At 42.9% G+C, this 21,016-nt stretch overlaps 1 protein-coding gene across 2 annotated transcripts in view; it reads left to right on the forward strand.

Moving 5' to 3' along the window:
• The first annotated feature begins 439 nt into the window (after positions 1-439).
• The window catches only part of PTPRE (protein tyrosine phosphatase, receptor type, E), a 101,739-nt gene continuing 81,162 nt past the window's right edge, over positions 440-21,016 (forward strand). For both annotated transcript variants that reach the window (XM_014945397.1, XM_014945398.1), the window contains exon 1: positions 440-488. In XM_014945397.1, the coding sequence (XP_014800883.1) occupies positions 457-488 (32 nt within the window). In that variant the 5' untranslated portion in view covers positions 440-456. The remainder of the gene's footprint in view (positions 489-21,016) is intronic.

The raw sequence follows: 21,016 nt of genomic DNA on the forward strand, positions 1-21,016 counted from the left end.
TGCTGTGAGGTTTCTCTCCTTGTGGCTTATTTCCAAAGAATGAGGTGATTTGCTGGCTGATCAGCTGCGTAGCCCCTGCCTGATTTGTGTGGGGTAGAGACTGCTGAGTTAAAAGAAATTACATCGCTTATCAAGCTTTTTTTTTTTTTCCCCCTAAGATTTTACAAGCTTTATGAGAAAACTTGGAAAGTAGAAATAAAGAGGCTGGGAGTTGAAAAATATTTATATTGTGTGTGGCAATCTCAGCTTCTGTGTATGTTGTGCTTTGGGGCCTGGACAAAACAAACAGACAGAAGTAACTTTTGATGAAAATTAATGATATTCAGCTGGAAACCTGATGTCAATGGAGGCTAATGGTCTCTAATTAGCGTTGATAGTGGTGGGGGTGGTGCTTGTGGCCCCAGAGGGAAGGAGGGTGAGGATGGAGAGGTCTGGGAGAGGAGCACCCCGCGGTGGATGCCCACAGCCCAGGGGGGTTTTGCAGGGAGGTAAGCTAAAAATGGTTTGTTTTCTCAAGTGACAAAAATCAGGTGTTTTAGAAATGTGGGAGAAGAAAGGAGAGAAAATAATGTGAGAAACAAAAATGGTGTGGGCGCAGTGTTTGGTTGCTTTAATTTGCTCTGTCTTTGCTGACAAATAAAAGAATCAGAGAGGAGCCGTGTTCCCCCAGCCACCCCGGCTGCCTGGGCTGTGCCTGACACACTCTGTTCCTCAATTGCATTTAATATATTCTTCCATGTAAACGATAAAACCTGAATTCCTCGTTTAAAAGCTTCCTGTGCCCTGGACACATTTAATAAACCCAGCCATCTCCATATACCTCAAATGAGTGAGAGGCTGCTGTTGGGATGACAGTAATTTATTCTCCCCCTGTGAAGTGCAGGTGGGAAGATGATAATTCTGGCACATTTGGGTCCTAGTTCGCTTTTGTATCTCGCTTTCTTTCCCACTTCATGTGTTTATGTTTATCTGTCTGTTATCTGGCTCAATCAGGTTTTTTCATCTGTGTGAGCTGGGGGCTCTCTGCCAGAACAGCTGCCTTCAATCCCTGTTTCCCTTGGGTTTATTTCCCCCCCTCTCCCCACCCCCTTTGCATTCCTGGATTATTTGGCCTGGGCGACGTAGGTTAAATCCTGCAGCTGGGAAAAAAAAAACCAAACAACTTCTTATTTTCCTTATAGAGACTGACAGGGAGAAACCAAATGAGGCTTTCATGGAAAAAAAATAATTGGATTTATTCCTTCCAAAACCAAAAGTATTGTGTGTCTGTGTGTCCCGCGTTATGGTTTTGTTTAAAATGCTGGGAAAAATAACGATGAACCTCTCAGAGACAAAGTAAAGCCAACTTTTAACTGTCTCCCACCACTGGATTTATTTATTTTTTTTTTGGTGCTTTAATCATGGGTTATGGATATCTGCTGTGAGATTGAACAGTGGTTTTTTAATTAGGAAAGGGTGTGTCTCTCTTTTTTTTTTTTTTTTTTTTTCCTCCCCTGCCCACCCCCAGTTAATTGGCCCTTGCTCTGGGTTGCTTACGCTTCATTCTTTTCTCCTCCTGCAAAACTGGACTGCAAGGCATCTGGCAATGACGGGAGGGAACAGCTGCGAACCCTGGACTTATCCCAGGGCCTCTTCATAACCGGGCATGCACTGCTGCTGTTTGTACAACCCCGGGGCTTTGGGGTTTGTTAGGGATAGTGGCTGCTCCCTTCCGTCAGCGTTTGCCCTTGTCCCGGTTGCAGGGCCTGACATCGAGGCCGGGGCCGCCTCTCCTTCCTTGGCCTTAGGGCTGCCTCGGCCCTGCTTGGGGCCCGTGTTCGAGCAGCAGTTCGAGACCCGGTTGACGTTGTTAGGAGCGACGGGCCGGGTGAAGCGGAGCTGCTCCGCCACGGGGGAGGCGGGGGCCGTTAGGGCCGGGCCCCGCTCACCGCTCCCCCCGCCTCGCCCCCGGCTGCCTGGGCTGTGCCTGACACACTCTGTTCCTCAATTGCATTTAATATATTCTTCCATGTAAACGATAAAACCTGAATTCCTCGTTTAAAAGCTTCCTGTGCCCTGGACACATTTAATAAACCCAGCCATCTCCATATACCTCAAATGAGTGAGAGGCTGCTGTTGGGATGACAGTAATTTATTCTCCCCCTGTGAAGTGCAGGTGGGAAGATGATAATTCTGGCACATTTGGGTCCTAGTTCGCTTTTGTATCTCGCTTTCTTTCCCACTTCATGTGTTTATGTTTATCTGTCTGTTATCTGGCTCAATCAGGTTTTTTCATCTGTGTGAGCTGGGGGCTCTCTGCCAGAACAGCTGCCTTCAATCCCTGTTTCCCTTGGGTTTATTTCCCCCCCTCTCCCCACCCCCTTTGCATTCCTGGATTATTTGGCCTGGGCGACGTCGGAAATGCACCGTGTGGGGCTGAAATTATGGGAAGCTGGAAGATGATGGTTTTGGGGACTCTGGAGGTTTCAGGTCTGTGTAAGACCTTCCTCTTCCAGTTGGGTTCTGGTGGGGCTGAAGCAGAGGATGGGCAGAGCCATGGTCCCTGGGTGGGCTCCTCAATATTCCCCACCGGGAGGTGACAGTGGTGGTTTGTGGGCACCATGAAGTTCATACACTTCTTGGTGCCTTTCTCATGGGACACTGTGTGCTTCATTATGGAAAACCTGCTCTCATTAATTAGGTTTGTTGATTACAAGGCACCTGCCTTGCGCTGTGTCCACTGAGTGCTTTTTGGTGTTTCTATAAGACAAGTTGTGCCATAAATTGGGTTGTTTTTATTTTTTGAGCCGTTTGTTTATGGACCTGCAGAGCTGGGTTATTGACTGCCTAGTTTTGGAGCATGCTGGAGGAGTACTTAGACGTGTGCTTGGTGGCCTTTTCCCCTTTCGATTAAGAGGTTATGAAGGAAAATGGGATGTGGGTTGGCAAACTCCTACCACAGCTGCCCTTGGTGTCTTCTGAGAAGTTGGCTACACACGTTATCAATAAGGTGCTTATATTTTTGATGCTATCCCATTAATGTGCTCATCAAGATGTTGGAGCAGGTCAGTTGTACTGTAGTGAAGAACAAAAAAGAGCTGAGGCAAGTGCTGAATGGTGTGTAGGATGAAAACCAGAAAGATAAAAAGGAATAGTGAATGTTTGCCTTAGGGCTGTGAACACAGTCCCTCCTGCTCGCTGAGGGAGTGGGAGGTTCTGCAGGACAAATCGTTCCATTATACAGAGAACCTGAGGATTATGTTTGTACGTCCATTGAACAATATTGTCATTTTGTGAATGTGATACTGTATTTCAATCTCTGTTCCCAAGATACTCTTTAGCATAGATTTATTGCAGGGCTTAGCACCACAGTGGAGATCCTGTGTCTGAAGGTTGTATCAGAGCACTTGAAGGCCATCGGTAATGAGTGAAGATGCTTTAGTGGAAAAAAATCGCCTTGATACGGAAACATTTAGGTGAATGGCTCTGTATTTGGAAGTGACTCTGTATTTGGAAGTACCCAGAAAATGTCTCAGCAAAAGCAGTTGGCAAGAAAACAGGGAGATACCTGGGAAGCAGCAGCGGAGGAGCCAAACCTGGGGGCTGCGATGCCTGCGGTGAGCAGGGCTTTGTTTCTTGAAAGGCATTTCATTATTGATCTCTTGATACAATATTAATGACAGCACCATCCCACTGTAACCTAAAATATAATTTGGTGCCCCGTAATCGAAAGTATTGTAAATTGAATTGATGCATTATTAAAGAGTTCTGAATTGCATGTTCTTTGTGGAGCGTCATTTATGGGGAACCCTGTGTGTGATGCTCGTTTTATAGGTTGAGAGCTGTCTTAGGGGATGATTCAGATATTGCTTTAACTGATTTGTGGTGTGATGCAGCAGAACTCAGGCTGAATGAAAAGCGGCTGCAGCCACCAGGCTGCTCTCCACAGGGTTTTTTTGCATCCTTTTTAACTGTAGTCTTATCTCTTTTTCCCGTCGCTTATGCCCTTATGCACAGGGTTTCATCCAGGTGTAGTCTCTCTCCTGTCTGATAACAATATGTGTTTTATAAACCCAAATGCCATAAGGTTTAATATTTAAATTTAAAAAGTGCCTGTATTTATTCCAAACTTCATGCTGAAATGTACATATCTTTTAAATACAACAGAGCGGAAAACTGGTGTAAGCTAGAGCTGAAATAAGATACTGATAAGGCCAAGATTAGGAGAAACTCAGCAGTAGGAATTTATTGAGGTATTTGTACAGGATTTATTTTTGAGTTATTCACAACATCGAACATATTTTTAAGGCATGTGCACAGCGTTGTGCTTTTTAATGCAGTCGACCTACTGCAGGTGTAATAATTCCATCAGCGATATCCTTTTCCCTGCCAAAATCCTCGGTGTTGTCTGCAGAGGATGCCTTTGGGAAAGGGAAGAATAGAGGGGAGATTTCTTACTGATAGGAGAGGGTGATGCTGTTGGACTGTAGTTTGATTGCAGTGTGCTTAGATAGTGGTTTGTTGTTTTTTTTTTTTCTTCCTAAACAAGCCAGCCAACTGATTATCTCCAGTGGAAGAGCTCCCTGAACAAGTGTAGCATTAAGGGCTGCTTTTTTCTTTCCTCTGCACCCAAAGCAGACAGATGGGAGCCCTTGCCCTACCTCTGCTCAGCCCCATCCTCTGCTCACTGAGTACATCTCTCAAACCATGTCCTAAAAATGCCCTTTTTCCTTTGATTCCTGACTCACCATTTAAGGTAAAGATCTAGTGATTGCCCAGGCCAAAATGTATCTGTGTTTAAAGGCATTTCCCGGCTTAGCGAAGAAATAAAACTGGGAAGAAATTTGTTGGGGTAGTTTGATGTTTGCAGTGGCAGCTTATTGTCGCTAGGAAATGTGGCCTGGGTCAGTCATGGGTTTTTCTATCCCTTTTACCCCCAGCTATAAAAAGGAAAAAGTGCTCAGTCCTGAAAACTCAGGTTATCTGAGATTTTTTTTTCCAATTTAAAGTAATTTTCGGGAAGAATGAAAGATCTCAGCAAGTGAAGCCAGAAAACAACACTGTAAATCAGGGTAGAGGTGTGATGGGATACAAATAAACAAAAGCCTACGGGAGTGATAGAAGGGGGAGGTTTTGGATTATTGCTGTTGAGAAGAGGCAGCTCTTTCACGGGGGAGAGCTGGGATGCCCCAGCAGCTGGATGGAGCTGCACCCTCTGCCCTGCTGTCCCTGAAGGTAACACACACAAACCAGGATGCAGTGACATCGAGGATCAGCAGGAAAAATGCAGTCTGGAAAAGGCTTTGGGTCAACAGTACTGTGAATTTGTAAGAAAAAAAGCAAATAGCGGGAGATTTACAAGGGAAGCAAGTGAAAAGTGTGTTACTCATCTCACTTTAAACAGATCAGGACACAGTAATTAGATAAGCTGGAGGATTAACTCTTCTGCCAAAGCAAGGGAATTAGATGAACTAAGAGGTCTCCTCCTGCTTCTTGGTTTTGTTGCTCTGGAGGCATTATAAAATAGCTCAGGATTAAAAATGCAACTACACATTCATGACAAGCTCTTACTCTCCTGAGACCAATGGGTTTCAGGTTTCCTGATGGTTGGGTTTTTTCTATAATTGTTGTGGTTCTTGAGTTTTCTTCCTCTTGAGTAAAATCAATCTCTCTTTCATCTGCAATAACCTTTAAAGCAAGCTCAGATGAAAAGGAGAGCTGCTGTAGCCCATGATGGTGCCCCTTGCAAGGGACTGACTGAAGGCCAGCAGGTTGATTGGCATCCAGTGTAACCAAAGACTGAGATGAAGTACGGGAGCACGATGCTTTTAAACATCACTTTGTTATGGACATGGTGTGATGTGGACTGTAATGAACAGTTTGGTTGGTTGTATAGAGCTAGAACTTCCCTGGTCTGAGGTCCTGCCACCTGAAGGTCATGGTGCCCCATGATCTGTTGGTGTCCTGTGTGTGTGCCCAAGGGTGGGACTGTGCTCCATGAGGTTTGTGCCGTGCTTTCTTCTATCTTGGCGTTTGCTTCCATAATTTTTTATCTCCCTTGGTTCTTTTAATGAAGATTTTTATCAGGAATGCTCTTTGACCAAGGAGAAAAAGCCTATGTAATCACGACTTGAAGACAACGATGAGAATTTGTGGTTGAAGACCCTCTTCTTGTCCGTGTATTTGATAAAGGATCTGTCAATATTTCCTCAACAAGAGCTGTGATTCTTTAGCTTCAGAGCAGTTTTCGCTGCTGCATGGGATGCATTTTAATGTGTTTCTTAGAGGGGCAATTCACTTTTCAGCCAACCTTTCTGTCTTTTAATTTAGCTTTGGTATAATGTGGCAGTTTGTAAGCACATCTGTGTGTAAAATCTGCAGAGAATTTACCATCTCTGCTTGCCTGAGAAGTGCTTGGTCTTCTCTCGCTCCGAGTGTGCTTCAGCTGCAATTTTTAGACTTCCTGTAAGAGTGTGGACCTTTCAAAGTGTACTTAAAATTATTTTCTTTTCTTAACAGATTCTATTGCTGAACATGTCAATTTCTTTACCTGTAGCTGTTTCTCAAATGAATTCCAAACTAGTTGTGCAAATTAGAGAATAAATAAGCAAACAAAACCAACTGTTGTCCAATACAACTATATCTATTAATCCTTCACCTTGATTACTATATCTTTTAGTAAATTCAATTTTTATTGTCTTTTGCCCTTTAATCTTGTTGTCTCTGCTGCTCATCCTTTGATCATTATTTTCCTTTCCATCGCTAGCCTTAGTTTCTGCTGTAATGTCCTGTACATTGCTTGAGCTTCAGTGCTGTGCTTTTCCATGAGTAGTACCCTATTGATTTAAAGAAGCAATGAATAATGTTTATATCCTGTGTTCTACGGGTTTTGATGTCTCGGGTACTTTCTGACTTTTTAAAATTTACATTTTGGGTTTGTGAATGCATTTGATCATACCACACCGTTGTCACTGTAATTACTCAACAATATTAATTCATCTGCTACTTGTCTTCCTACAAATCTTATACGATTGGGCAAAGTTTGCAAATTGCTACTGAAGGCAGGATCGTGGTAAAATAGCTTTTGTATTGCAGAAAAAAAGCCTTTCTAAAACCGAGTTAAAGTGATATATGCTTTTCCTGTTAAATACAGGGATGAGTTTAAATGGATTTACGTTATCATTTTGTTTGCAGTTGTCAAAAGCTCATTAATTTTATGTCAAACTATCTAGCTTGCTGCTTCAAATTGCTTTTAAATTACACGTGTGCTGATCAATCTTGAAAAGCCAAATTAAAAACGCAGCTGAGGGCACGTTTCAAGGCCACAGATACAACACTTAATTCTAATCTGTTTTTCAAAGGCTAACCTCCCACCTCCAGCACCTCGCCGCTTCCCGGCAGAACTGGGAGGAGAGGAAGTTTTAATGACCTAAATATTTCTGGGAAGGCGGGGAGGAAAGGAAGAGGTGGAAACAGGGAACTATATTTACATAATGACCTATTTGCATTACTTAGTCTAAACTATTGGAAACAAACTTAGGAAGGTGTGATGTTGAGATAATTGGTGCTATCATAATGTGTGATTTATTTTTTTTCAAGGAGACTTGCTCCCAATCTAGTGTAAGTCCTTTGTTTCACTGAAGCACAACATAGCATGACCTGGGATAGAGAATGATGTGCAAAAGAGCTCTTGGTGGTCAGATTCCTCACTTTTCCTTTTTAAAAGATATTTAGGTAGCAAACTGCAGAAGTTATTTAGAAGTTCTGTGCATGCATAAGTTGATTGAGTTGCAATTTGTACTGAAAAAGCTTGAGAATTGCTCTACTAGATCAAACTATTTGCCCTTGACATTTGGCCTCGTTTAAGCAAGATCTTCAGAGGAAGAAAACAGAATCATTTCCGTGAAAAATGACTGAACCCTCTGTACACAGTGTTTTACATTTCCAGAGGCCCTTGGTTAGCAGTTTATTCATTGAAAAGAAAGCTTAATGCCTTCCAAAAGAGATGGCTGGTGTTGTCTGGTGTGGCTCTGTGTGCAGCGAACATCTCCAGGCTCAGCTCTGCCACTCCACTGCTGTCCCACCAGCAGAGCTGCACACTGCTTTCTCCTCCAGTAGTATTATCTTAAAGAATTAAATATTAAATACAATAAATTTTAGCAGGTTAATTATGCACAATATTTTTTAGATATTTTTTTTCTTTGGGGTGCTCAGCCCTTCCTCATCTACCAGGCTCTTTCCCATCAGTTTTAGTAGCCGTAAAGTCTGTATTCCTGATGTTGGTTTTGCTTTAAATAAAAAAAAAAAGGCAGAAAAATAAAGATCCTGCAGTGACTGAGGCTCTGTGGCATCTTCTGTATCACAGAAGGAGAGAAAACCAGTGTGAAAGTATTGCTGGCAGAGTTGGAAACTTTGGGGCATTACGCTTTCTGACTGATATTTCACTGCAAACGATATTCTCACAGCTGTCAGCCTCTGTGGGAAATGGAGGTACCTTCTGTTCCTCTTTGGGGACTGTGTAAAAGAGAAGTGAAACGCGGGGAGTGTCAGGAGGAGGAGGAGGAGGGCAGGGAGCCTGGGGATCGCTGCTGGTTTGTCTCCAGCCTGTCCCTGGAATCCCCACAGAGCTTGGGGTTTAAGTCATTAAGAAAACGCAGGAGGCTTTGGGGCTGAATGTGTTCTTTAAGAGCAGTTTTGCTCTGTGTACTTTTATGGAAATTGGACTTATAGGTGGCTGGTTATGAAATGCTGAAAGGAGGGGAAAAAAAAATTATGTTAAAAAATTCCCTTTTTGGGGAGGGCTGTGATTTTTTTGTTTCTTTAAAGGAGAAATTATCCTGCTGGTGAAATGAGATGAGAGGTGTGCAGTGCTTGCTCTTCCAGCAATAGATTAGCAGAAGAATCTTTTTGGTTTTGAGATGGTGTGTTTATTCACCTTAGCCCTTGGGGCAAGGAAGGACCCGCAAGCGACGTGGTGTTTTTGGAGACAAAGCTCATCTTGGACTTCTGGGAGGGTGGATAAATCAGAACCTGCGGTTCCCCTCCAGCCTGGCTCTGCTGAGATCCGTCCCCTCCGGAGAGAAACGGCCTATTCCCTTGGGAGGGCTGTGGTGTGATGTGGGGACAGGCCATCCCTGAGCTGTGGTCCCCGGGGCACCTCGTTGAGGGCTGTGGCTGGTGCCCCCCGGGACCCTGCCATGGGGGAGCGTCATCGGACCGGCCCCGGAGCGTGGGAAAGGAAGGAACTCTCCCAAACATGCCCAGCTGTCAGGGGCCGGGGGGGCTGAGGGGAAAGCAGGGTTTTTGTCAAGTTTTCAGCTAGAAACGCCTTCGCAGCTGTGTGCCAGTTTTTGGAGGTTTGTAAGACGCTTTTAATTTTGCCTTCGTACCCAAATTTGTATCTCTTTCAAACCCTTTAAGTTGAATGATGTCTACTAAACACAGTCTCCTCCAAAACCTCCAGGCTCTTCTCTTCCAGCTGGGCATGAAGCTGTTGTCCTGTGCTGTTGTACAGCCTCATATCTATCCAACATGGCTCTGGCCGGCTTTTAACATCTTAAATAATGATGTTATTATGCAAAGCCATGTTGAAAGGTTGGTGGATTTCTGCTTTTTCCTTTCACGGATTGCTCAACGTGCAGTGGTGTTTGTCACAGCCTTGGTGGGAGGCTCTGCCCGTGCTCCGTCCCGCTGCTCTCAGCCCTGGTGGTATGTAAGTAATTAATGTCCTCATCGCTGATTGGATCCACCAGGCTTGATTTTTTTATTAAGCAAAACATGTTTCTGAAGTCGTCAGTGTCTCAGATGTGTGATAGTTGCTTCCCCAAAATCCGTGTGCTCTGCCTGGACGTGATGAGTTGTGTTCCCATCCTCATCCCTGGGCTTTCCCCCCTAATGCAAAGCCCCGTAACATCCCTCACGTGGCTGATGGGGAAACATCATCTTTGCAGCAAACACAAAGGGCCTGACACAGTTCAAGTGGTTCTCAAGTACCTGGGCTGTATTACAGAAAATGGCACATCCTCATTTACTGCTCTCTGTAGGTGGGTTTTATTATGGCCAAGAAATAGAGGCTGATGATTCGAGGTCAAGGAGACAGCAAGAACAGCAGGATGCCAAAATAGATATCTGTTAGTAAAATTGGTGGTAGGATCACTTAGAAGATACTCCTTTTATAAAGGTACATTTATGGAGAATGTTTGTGCTTAGAAACCCCCCTCAAACCTCAAGGGCTTGCCCTGCAAGGAATGACATGCATTCTCCAGCACTGTGCCCCTAAACTAGCAGGCTGGTTTACTTCAGCTTTGCCTGTAGTTGTTAAGAGAGGATGTTCTGCAGGGACAATTCGGACAGTCTGTGGGCTTCTGCCCTGTGCTGAGGGCGCCTCTTGTCTTGAGACTCTTGTCCTACCTTGTCCATCCCTCTGATGAGGGAAGGGAGCATGGGGAGGGTAACTGGTTGAGTTCAAATGTTGGGTAATGTACATTTTATATATCTATTTGTGTCTACATATATAGAGATTTATTCTTACAGCTAAAAGAAAGTTATCAAAGCCAACAGAGCAAGATAAATAGACTAAAATATTTTAAATGTGTTATTTCTAGTATGCGAACAGTGATAACCTGGTAAAACATTGGTAGAAAAAGTACATGGACAGTTTGAATGGGAAGAAAGCAAGATGTGATGAAGGTAACAATGTGAATTCAAGAGAGGGCTGTGGTGACACCCGGGTCAAGTGGCAGATGGGTGAGGATGTGAAAAAACCCCAGAAAGGGCCGGGTGTGTTGGGTGGAAGTGGGCTTGTGGGTTCCGGACACTGCTGGTCATCAGCTTCTCGGTGTAACCAGGCGTAGGGCAGAAGCTGCAGCTGGTGAGGATGGTTTCCTGTTTCTGCTTTCATAGAATCACAGAATGGTTAGAGTTGGAGGGACCTTAAAGATCATCGACTTCCAACGCCCCTGCCCTGGGCAGGGACACCTCCCACCAGACCAGGTTGCTCAGAGTCCCATCCAGCCTTGTCTTTGAATAACAACTGGAATCCAGAAAACACCTTGCAAATGTATCTTTATGTGCATTAAAGACTTTGTTATAAAGATGATTTTTATAGCAAGATCTGCTCTCAGTTTTTAATGAATTGAATCTGGCTGGGCTGTAGCTCTCACTCAGGTGAGCACATTTCCCAATTGCCTTTCATTTCAGGGCGCTCCTGGCTTTGGTGGTAGTTACTGAAGCTCGCTTCAAAATTCCAGAATGAAAGGGAAAGGCTGACATCTTTTAGAAAACATTGTATTTCTTTTGAGTACTTTTCACCTGAGGTGATACAAGCCCATCTGTTGATGCCTGGTAGGCTGCTGCTCAGCCCTGACTTGGGGACCCACAGCCACCCATTGTGTTGGGTGACAGGACAGGCTCTGGAGCTCGCTCCTCATCCAGCGCCCAACACTGCAGCTATTCACAGCCTCCCATTCACGGGGCTGACAGCAACCTTCAGCCTGGCATAGAAAACTAGAATTTTTGGGCCAGAAGCAAAGCTCCAGGGGGGAAAAAGTGACCGCATTCAGCACTGATTTGTTCCGTCCTGTCACCAGCATGGCAGGAGCGTAGGGGGGTCCCCTCTTCCCTGAGCCAAGGCTGGTGGCATCAGCTCTGGGTCTTATGGCTGTGTTTTATCTATATTAATCTTTCCCAAAAAATGAGGTTTGATATTGTTTTTTTAATCTCATTAGGTCAAAAGGGCATGACGCTTTCCTTAAATATTCCTTGTAGCATTGGTCCTTTAAAAATTTATTTTCTTACAATATTGATTATCTGTGTATTGATGAGTTGTATCTAAGGAATATAAATGCAGCTTCAAAATATCGTTGTGATCTCCGGCAGAAGGAAAAGGGAACTTCCGTGGGTCGTTTCAGCATCTAAAATCAATAGCCAGAAATGATACAGCCTGTAAACAGCAGCAGAACTCCTGCGTTTGCTGGGAATGTGCTGCCTGGGGATTTGCAGCAGTTGAGCAGTAGCTAATACATTTTCCAAAGTATTAGAGAGATTCTGTTAATTTTCAGGGCCAAAAAGAAACAAAACTCAGAAACCGCAGAGGCATCTGTGTAAGTTCTGACTCTATATTTAAGAACTCCCAGGGGAACCTCGTAAAACCAACAGGTGTTTTCTAGCTTTTTAGGTCCTTATTGTTTTCTGGCTTTTTGGGTCTCCCTGGAAACACATAAACAGTTGCATCACGTGCCTGCTCTTCAATCAGGGTCTTTAAATACTGAAACTCTGGTTTAATTGCAACACACGCTGTTTGGTAATGTGAATTTGTGAAATAGTGTATCTTCAAAATAGCTTCATCCCTAGGTCATGGTAAATGTGTACTCAAATCCAAGCTGTACCGAGTGGTGGCAGTTGGTGATTCTTGTAGTAAAATTAATTTTGGGATTGTTGGGACAGCAGTGTTCTTTGGGGGGTTTATTTTGTTGCTTGGGTTTGGTTTTTTTTTAGTTAGTTTTAATTATGACCAAAGTTAACTAATTGAGTAAGGATAATGTTTATGGCAGCAATTCCCTGGTGTTGCTGGGCCCCAAAATAGGAGATTTCCCTGTAGGGAATCCCTACAGCCGTGTTGCTTCTGGATTGTTTGACAGCTGTTCATTTTATTCTGTTTTTTCCCAAGGCATGCAAGCAGGTATTGAATATATTTATGCTGTCATGTCTTTCTGTGGGAAAAATGGGCAAATGAGGCATTGCCTGTTTATAAAGTTTGTGGAACGCTAGAATAATTTGTGTGCCTTGTTTCCAACAAACCAAGTTGGGACAATGGAGAAAGGATGTTGTTATTGGGCCTCTGGGACTCTACTACTGCATTTTATTTTGAAATAGACTTTAATATGTCTGACTTGATATCCTGAGCAATGTTGGAAAATTCCAAGTGGACAGGTAGCTTTCCTTATTTTGGAAATATCTCCGATTTCCCCCCATTATTTTTTTTTTTATTTTTTTTTACCTTTAGATGCAAGTTATTTCCTTAATGCCAGAGCAGGTTATCTGCTGGTGGTGCACCGCTGCCTCTGAAAAGTTCAGCAAAAATTAATTCTCAGCATAAATCAAAGCAGCTAATGTGCTGTCAGTGTCCTGCCAGAAGGTAAAGCAGAAAGGGAAAAAGGAAAATAAATTATGCAAATAAATAGCATCGCAAGAGGGAGCATTGCATTAAGCATAGGGTTAGATGATGGATGTTCTTTGAGACTGTCGTGAGTGTCTGTCCATGAGTTTTTGGCCAGGTAGGGTCAAGTCTTTCAAAAACCATTTAAGATCTTCCACTTGGATCTGAATGAACGAGGGACCGTTGTAATGTTGGATCCTGCAGGGGACTAAAATTATGTCAGGGCTTTGTGGTCCAGAGATCTGAATCCAAACTGTTTCTCCTCCTGCCCTCGAGTAACACCAGGCATCGTTATTCCTTAGATGTCTGTTAAAGCTTTATTTTAAAATATGTTGTTTCATGTTAACTGCATGCCCCGGGGCGGGCAGGGATCTCTTGCTCCAGCCTGGAGGAAAGCGCTTGAACGGCTTCAACACAACAGTCCAGTTTGATGCTGTCTGGGTTTAATTTAGCAGGTTTGGGGCGTTTTCTGGGGTTATTTTTGCAAGAGAAAAAACAACTTTCTGGCCGGCAGCGCTGTGCGTGGGTGGGCTGTGTCTGGGCGATGTTGTGCTTCATTTTGGTTCATCTCTTGGGGGATACCTTCTCTCTGTTTATGTCTTCAATAACATGTTTACTGTTAGCATTTCCAGGAAAAAAAAAAAAAAAGAAAAAAGATTCTGCTGGTTTTCATTTTCCTTTTACAGCGTTTCTGTATAACAAATGGAATAACAAATGGAACAAATTTATTGCCCATTCTCACCAAGTTAACCTCAGTTGCTGGAGAACCAGCCAGGAGCCACCTTAGTCTGTACAGACCCTGTTTCAGCAATTCTTCTGCTTCCCTGGAAATGACAAGTTTACTGATATTGTGAAATAATGCGTGGTGAAGATACCGAGTATATTATTGCGTGGTATTAAGACACTGCCAGGGATAGATGTCTGGGCTAATGTTGTGGTGGTTTTGTGCTGTTTCCTTTGGAGGCTTAGGCTATGGAATTTTGAGAGAACAGGAAATTACCACTAAAAGAAGAGGTAAGAGTTGCTGTCAAAATCAGTTTCTCAGGATCCTTATAGAATTTCCCCCATGACTGAAGAACTCTCATTGGCAAACACAGGCTTTGAAGAAGAGGAGCTACAGAAAGGTGTTTCTCCTTCCAGTAAACACAGGAGGAATGGAGAGGGAGAAATCCCTCCTTAAATGTACAGATGTATTTGCTGCCCATCAGTACAAGTGACTCAGACCTTCTGCATATTGTCTCTAAAAGATAAAAAAAAATAAAATTGTAATAACTAGAGGAGCATATGATGACTTGGTTATAGTCCTCAGCTTCCAGCATCCACATTATTATTTCATTTCTGAAGTCTCTGGGCTGGGGTGTGATTCTTCTCTTTACCACCTCTTCCCCCATCTAAGCTGCTGTTTAGGTGGTGAGGAGCTGCTTAACCAGCCATAGCTCTGAGGTCTTGGCTTCCTGAGGGCTCTGAATTTTAGGTTGAAGTATGAGAACAGTAAGAGAGATTTAAAACTAGACCTCTTTGGTTTCTGTCCCCCCTGAAAAGATCTCCCTGGGGGTTGTGGTGGCAGTAGAGACCCTTCATGCTACACAGGGAGCTGTCAGAGGGGAACATGCGTGACCCAAGAAACTGGGTCTTGATGTTTCTGCCACATCCCTGGAGTGTGGACAGTCGTTCTTGGTGTGGCCCATCAGTCTCTTGAGCAATTCCCGTCATTGTTGTTGGTTTGTGGACCTGCCCACCGGGTCCTATCCCTGTCCCTGTCCCTCCTGTAGCTTCAACCACGGTGCAAGTGGAAGAGAAGAGCACACGAGAAGAAAAGGCCTTTCTAAGCTGATGGATTTCTAGCTCTGTGGCGTTTTATAGCTGAATTCATCTGTGTAGGCCTATCCGACCACCAGTATAGGAGGGAAAGATTCATCTGAAAGACAAGCTCTGTTATTTCAGCCTTTTGAAGGCAACCAAGTGACAGAGGGTGTTTTCTTCATGGAAAAATAGACAGTCTGTGTCAACAGCTGGGCATAACTCTCCACTCTTTAAGGACTGGAAGAGACTGAGGCAGCAGAAGAGTTTATAGAGAGTCAAGTCTACCTCTTGACTTTTAAACCCTGTCATATGTGGACTTCACTGTGGGGGAAAAAAATGTTTGCAATGTATGTATTGGGAGTTCTGGGACTCTGGAGGTGGTGACAGTCACAGTGCTGGTATGATCATCCTCAGCCTTGAGCAACTCCTGGAGGTCTCAGAAAATATATTGGTGTTCATTATGTCTTTCAGCTTGGAGCTGTAGAACTCCTTCCTTGTTGTATTTTTGCAAAATAGTGAGAGTCCGTATGAAATCTGGTATTTTTGGAAGGAGATTTATCTGTTTTCATTTCACCCTCCCACCGGTAGTTTTTGTTTTGCATCTGGATTTCTGGTTGTTTATCCAAATCTTCAAACGCGAACATCAGACGTGCTCCTGGAGCCAGTAGTAATAATGATTTAAGGAAGAATGAAGTTCACCATTTCTTTCCAGATAATCACATGCAAGAATAGCTGAAATAAGCAAAAACTGATACAAGTTTGAGTTTTCATCTCCTGCATAAGGCAAATAGCGGTTCTGAGTTTCTACAGGAAGGTCTCGGGATAGCAGAGTCCAAGCCAAAAGGTCAAGTCCCTGTGGGACATATCCACAGTATTCAAATGAAGGAAACTTTGTATAAATGCAAACGTGAAACACTCCCTGAGGGCAATAGCTTATTTTTGCCCCCAGTGTTACAGAAAACAAATTTGGAACCAATTTTTGCTCTTTAAAGCATCGCTGCGAGTCTCTGGAGGATGCTGTCCTCCTTCCTGGGCATTTACAGGTCTCCAAGGAAGGGTCCTCTCCAGTCACTTCAGTATGTGAAGCTGGAAGTTTCTTCTGCACTAAGGCATAGAAAGAGTTTTTTCTCATCACATTTGCTCTCAAACAGAAAGGAAGAAAAGGCTACAGTTTAACTTGGCATCAGAGCACATTTGTAATGAAAATTGTCAATCACAAGGCGGGGAAGGTCGCGTCTCCTGTTCTGCAACGTTAGATGACAAAAGCAGTTACTTGAATCTCCCTGATTGATCGTGGAATGGTCAGGGCTAAAGGAAGGCTGTGCTAGAGCGAAGATGAAGGTGGTACTTAAATGTTTCCTGCTGTTGAGGTATGTGATTGTGAGAATCCTGTTGAGATAAAACTTAATGGCTCAGAAAGGGGAGATTGTCCCTACTTATCTGGAAGTTACCTTTCTTTCAAGCTGAAGAAATTCTGAGGGGAATAAAAATAGAAATTGCCATCCACTTGACTTGTGTCATCTCATTTGGAAGTAGATGATCTAGTTGATGGAAAAATATATTCTTTAAATAATATTTAATGCAATCTGTCGTGTTTGTGGAGTTGAATTATATGGGCTGGGGAAGAGGGACTTGAAGGAAATAGCTTGTTAACTGTTACTGGGCATCTGATGGTGTGGATCCTGCTCCCGAGCTGCAGTGCTGGTGTCTGGGATGGGAAAGGGGTTAATGCTTCTGTTTGTGTGACACTGGAAAAAACTATGCTGAAGTCTGTGCAGGTGGTTCACCATTTACTTGAGGACCAGGCGGGGATGTCCGTAGGACCTGCACCCAGAGGAGCTGCTCCGCTCGTGGCAGTGGGTCCTTCTGGTCTGTTTGTCTTCTCTCTTACCCCCGGGGAGCTGTTACATGAAGGAGATTTTTGGACAGGAAAAGTTATGAACTAAACAGAGGAGACAGACAAAGGCTGAAGTAAATGAACTAACAGCGTTCTTGTTTTGTGGATTTGAGTGAAGGCTGTTGCCATTGTACGAACGTCGTCTTCCAGCAAAAAATTTGTTAATAGGTTTCTGCCCGTCCTCGGTTACTTATTCATGCCCCTGAGCTGCCACTCACTGAAGATGTACAAGGCTGTTATTTGCGGGCTGTAAATCACATCAGGGAAATGTTTCCTTCTGGAGTGCTCTTGCTTTCCTATTTTATTTATTTATTTTAACTTAGATAGTTCTTCTGGCTGGCTTACAGCCAACAGTTATGCCAGCACCAGCGGTGGGGTGGTAAAGAGAGGCTGAGGTGCTTCTCGGCTACAGAGGGAGGGGAGAAAAGAAGTGTGTATGTGGGGGAAACAGAGCCTTTGATCTTGAACATTGTTTTTATCGCTGTTTGTATCCCTGCCCCTGCTGCACTCTTGTTTTCCCAATGCTGTGAGCTGTGCTTCCTTCCAGCCTGATGTTAAAGAGAAGATCCCCTGTGGCTGTACGGTGTTTCGGATGGCTGCAGCCCAACCTGGTGGTTGTCTCTTAAAGACTCCACAGCAAGACAAAAAATTAAAAGATTGAACAGGAAGAATAATAAACTAATTATTACTAACTTGGTATGAAACTCAATGAGGAGGACAGTGCTTCTGTAAAAGCCCAGTGGGCTGCGAAGGAGCTGCCCTTTCCTTCTTGGCCGGGATTTGCCCATGGGGCGGAGGGAGTTGGCATTGCCCAATAACCCCAGATTCTGACTTCGATTTGTTGCTTCCCCTGAATATCCCTGGGTGAGATCACACTCCTGCACCACTTAACTTGTCATGTTTGTGCTTCGTGTGACACTTCTCTGATTGTCCCAGGGGGAAATTGCCTTGGTCTGAGTAACCCTTTCAGAATGAGCACGTTATCAAACCCTAACGGTGTTACCGGACGTTGCGAAATAAAGTTGTTTTCAAGGCATATATTGCCACATATTGATGCAGAGCTTAGTCATCAAGTTTTTCTCCTGTGAATTTGTTAAATAACTATTTTAAACTCTTCAATAACAAATAGATTTTGGCTATTTAAAAAAGGAAAAAATCCTGTGTCCTCTGTGCATATCTCCTATTATCTTCTTCAGAATTACAATTTATCCTCTGACACAGAGGGTAAATCCAGAGCTTCTAAAGCAGAACCCTAAAATGTTTGCTGCAAACACGCATCCCTTGTTAACTAGTATTTACATAAAACATGCTGACACCACTTTGGGGAGATTGAGTAGGATGCTTTCTCAGCTGTTGAAATTTGCACACGAGATGGAAGATGTTTTGATTTAAAAAAAAAAAAAAGGGTTAGCTAGATATTTTTTCCATTTATTCCCATGTGTCAAAATCAAAGTAGCGTTTCTCCAGGCATTTTGCCCATTTTCTTTTTTTGTTCCTCTTGTTCAGTTGTTTGGATTTTTTCCCCTCAAGGTTGGTATTTGGGTTTTCTTTTTTTTTTCCTCTTAATGGAGTAATTCAATCTCTTAATGAGATAAATACATGTAAAACGCTGTTTAGACAAAAATGAACATCGTATTACTGGGTTTAGATTCCTGTTTATTTTTAGCAGTTTTTGTAAATTCATGGGGTTTTTTATCGGTATAGGCAATGGTGAGCTAGGGGCAGCTGGTGGGAGACCTGTGAGACTTCACCAATAGTGTCCTTCTGCTCTAAGAGCAGTAAGGAAAAAGATTACAGTTATAATGTCTACTTTATTTCTACACGTTCCTCTGCCTTGTGAGTTTTCTGGTGTGAAGCTCTTTCTGTGATAACATTTTAGTATGGGGTTGCTTAGTTTATTTTTGAGCGGTATTTCAAAAGCCTCCTGTCAAGGAGGAGAGCTCCCAACTTTCTTAATCAGTGTTGAAATGACTTCATAAAAGCATAAAATAGAATCTTATCTTTTTCTCCCTGCAGTGAGAAAACCCCATTCCCTTTCTCATTTCTTTGTTTTTATTTGCTCTGTGTGGATGCTAGTGCTTCTGGCCACTCAGAAACTAGAGCAAAATCTTTTTTTAGAAACTAGAGCAGAATTTTCATAATAAACCTGATCTCGTGCAGATTCAGAGCCTCCTTTGGGGGGAAGCGAGGGAAGGAAGCTGGAATTAGGGAGAGTTATAAGCAATGTAATTTCAAGGATCCATGTTCTAAAAAGCCTCCACGGATTTGCTACTGCTGCCTGGATTAGGAAGTCCTTTAATTTGCTTTTAATTAAAATGATTTTCATTTATTCTGTGCCTTCTTCAAAGGTCCCAAGGCACCTCACAAACTTGTGATTATATATATAAAATGCAAAATCCATATTCATGTGATGCTGAGGTTTCGTGTTGAAGTTAAGGATGAAAAAGACTTTCACCTTCCATTTTTCTCTTAGTATTTTTAGAACCTCCATTCCCCATTACAGTGCAACTTTTAAAGCAACGTAGTTGCTTGTGTTTGATCTCAGTGAGATTGCAGTCCAAAGTGTAAACATTGACCTTCCATAAATATCTTATCTGAATAATGTATTTAAATAGCCAGGGCTTTATTTTTTGCAACCTCATTAAGTTGGAGGAAAAAAAAGTAAATATCTTTTTTTTTTTTAAAAAAAAAGAGATGGACCTATTGCAAAAACCAAAATGCAATGAAAATTATATATTAAAATAGAAACTGTTATATAGCTCATAAGTATAGTAAGGTTATGCTAATTTTCTTTTAAATAGATGATATTGATAGAATGTAAATATTCAGAAATGAAGAAAAGCTTTTCCTAAAGATGACTGTACTTCACTACTTGAATGGTGTACTCCACAATAACCACTAAAGAACAGAAGAAATGGGGTCATCGATTGGGAAATACCTGCATTTTAAATTGCTTTTGTGATGATTTCTGTCTTTTTGGTTATTTGCTGTGGAATTAAACCTGATGATCAGCACAGAAATGTGGAAAAGTCTGAGGCTTAGTGTGGATAATGCAGTCTGGGGGAGGAATTAGGTGTCCCAACTTAAGGTGATGGTGATGGAGCTGGTGGTGCTGGGAACGAGCAGCAGCAGAGATTCACAAACGCTGAATTTTTCCAGAGACCGGAGAATTTGCTTTTATGTTGGTTCTTTTTGTTTTGGAAGAAGCATAAACTGTAGTGGCAGAGACGCAAAGATTTATTTTTTTATTTTTTTGGTCATGCTCATGAATTTAGACAGCTCCAAATTAACGTTGGGACATTTCATAACGACCCGCAGTCTCCTGGAGGCAGAAGTTCTGTCTGGGCTTTTGCACGGCATAGGCAGTTGTACAAGTTCATTAGTTACACCATGAGTTTTTAATATGTGGCCATTAAAATGGAAAAAGAGAACAAAGTCCTTTAAAACCCATTTAGACATATTTATTTCATAATAAAATTGTGTCCTGAAAAAATGCGTCTTCTGCTGTTGAAGTAGAAAACCTGAAACTTACGCTTGTTTATAGAGAGCCAGAAATGTCACTGTTCCAGTTCGGGTAAGCAAAATGCCGTTTTTGACATTACACTGTTGTTTGAGGATATTACACCAGAATTGTGAGCAGCATATTTTCTTATAATACCGTTTTTGTTCTCTAAATGAATACAGCAGTGTTTGTTCCTACGGAGGAGTTATTCATGAGGAGTTCACAGCACTTGCTGGGGATCTGGGAGGAGGGCAGATGGCTGTGCTCAGCAGTTGGACCGAGGATGGGATTTTGGGGGGATAACTTTTGAAAAGTTAAGAGTATTTGCATGGATACCTAATGTATGATTTAAAAGTAAAGAGTGATATACTTGTCTACAGCAGGTACAATTCTGTATCCTGCTGGTAGACACCTGCTGAGGCTGTCCAGGTAAGCTGGAGGTGATTCTGGTGGAGACACCACAGTTGAGTAGCAAGAACTGAGTGATCTTCGTGAACAATTTGCAGGATTTCCCTCCCCAACACTTGAACGATTCGGTTTGTGGCTTGTGGGGTTGGGTTTTTTTGGTGTTTTTCTTCCACCATGCATTCCCAACCCTGTCCCCCATCTCCTGCTCTGCAGTCAAAACCATAATGTCTCAGTATTATTTTCTAGTATAAGTAGTCAATAAAGATGACTG

The sequence above is a fragment of the Calidris pugnax genome, unplaced genomic scaffold, assembly GCF_001431845.1.
Source record: "Calidris pugnax isolate Ruff unplaced genomic scaffold, ASM143184v1 scaffold89, whole genome shotgun sequence".
NCBI lineage: Eukaryota > Metazoa > Chordata > Aves > Charadriiformes > Scolopacidae > Calidris > Calidris pugnax.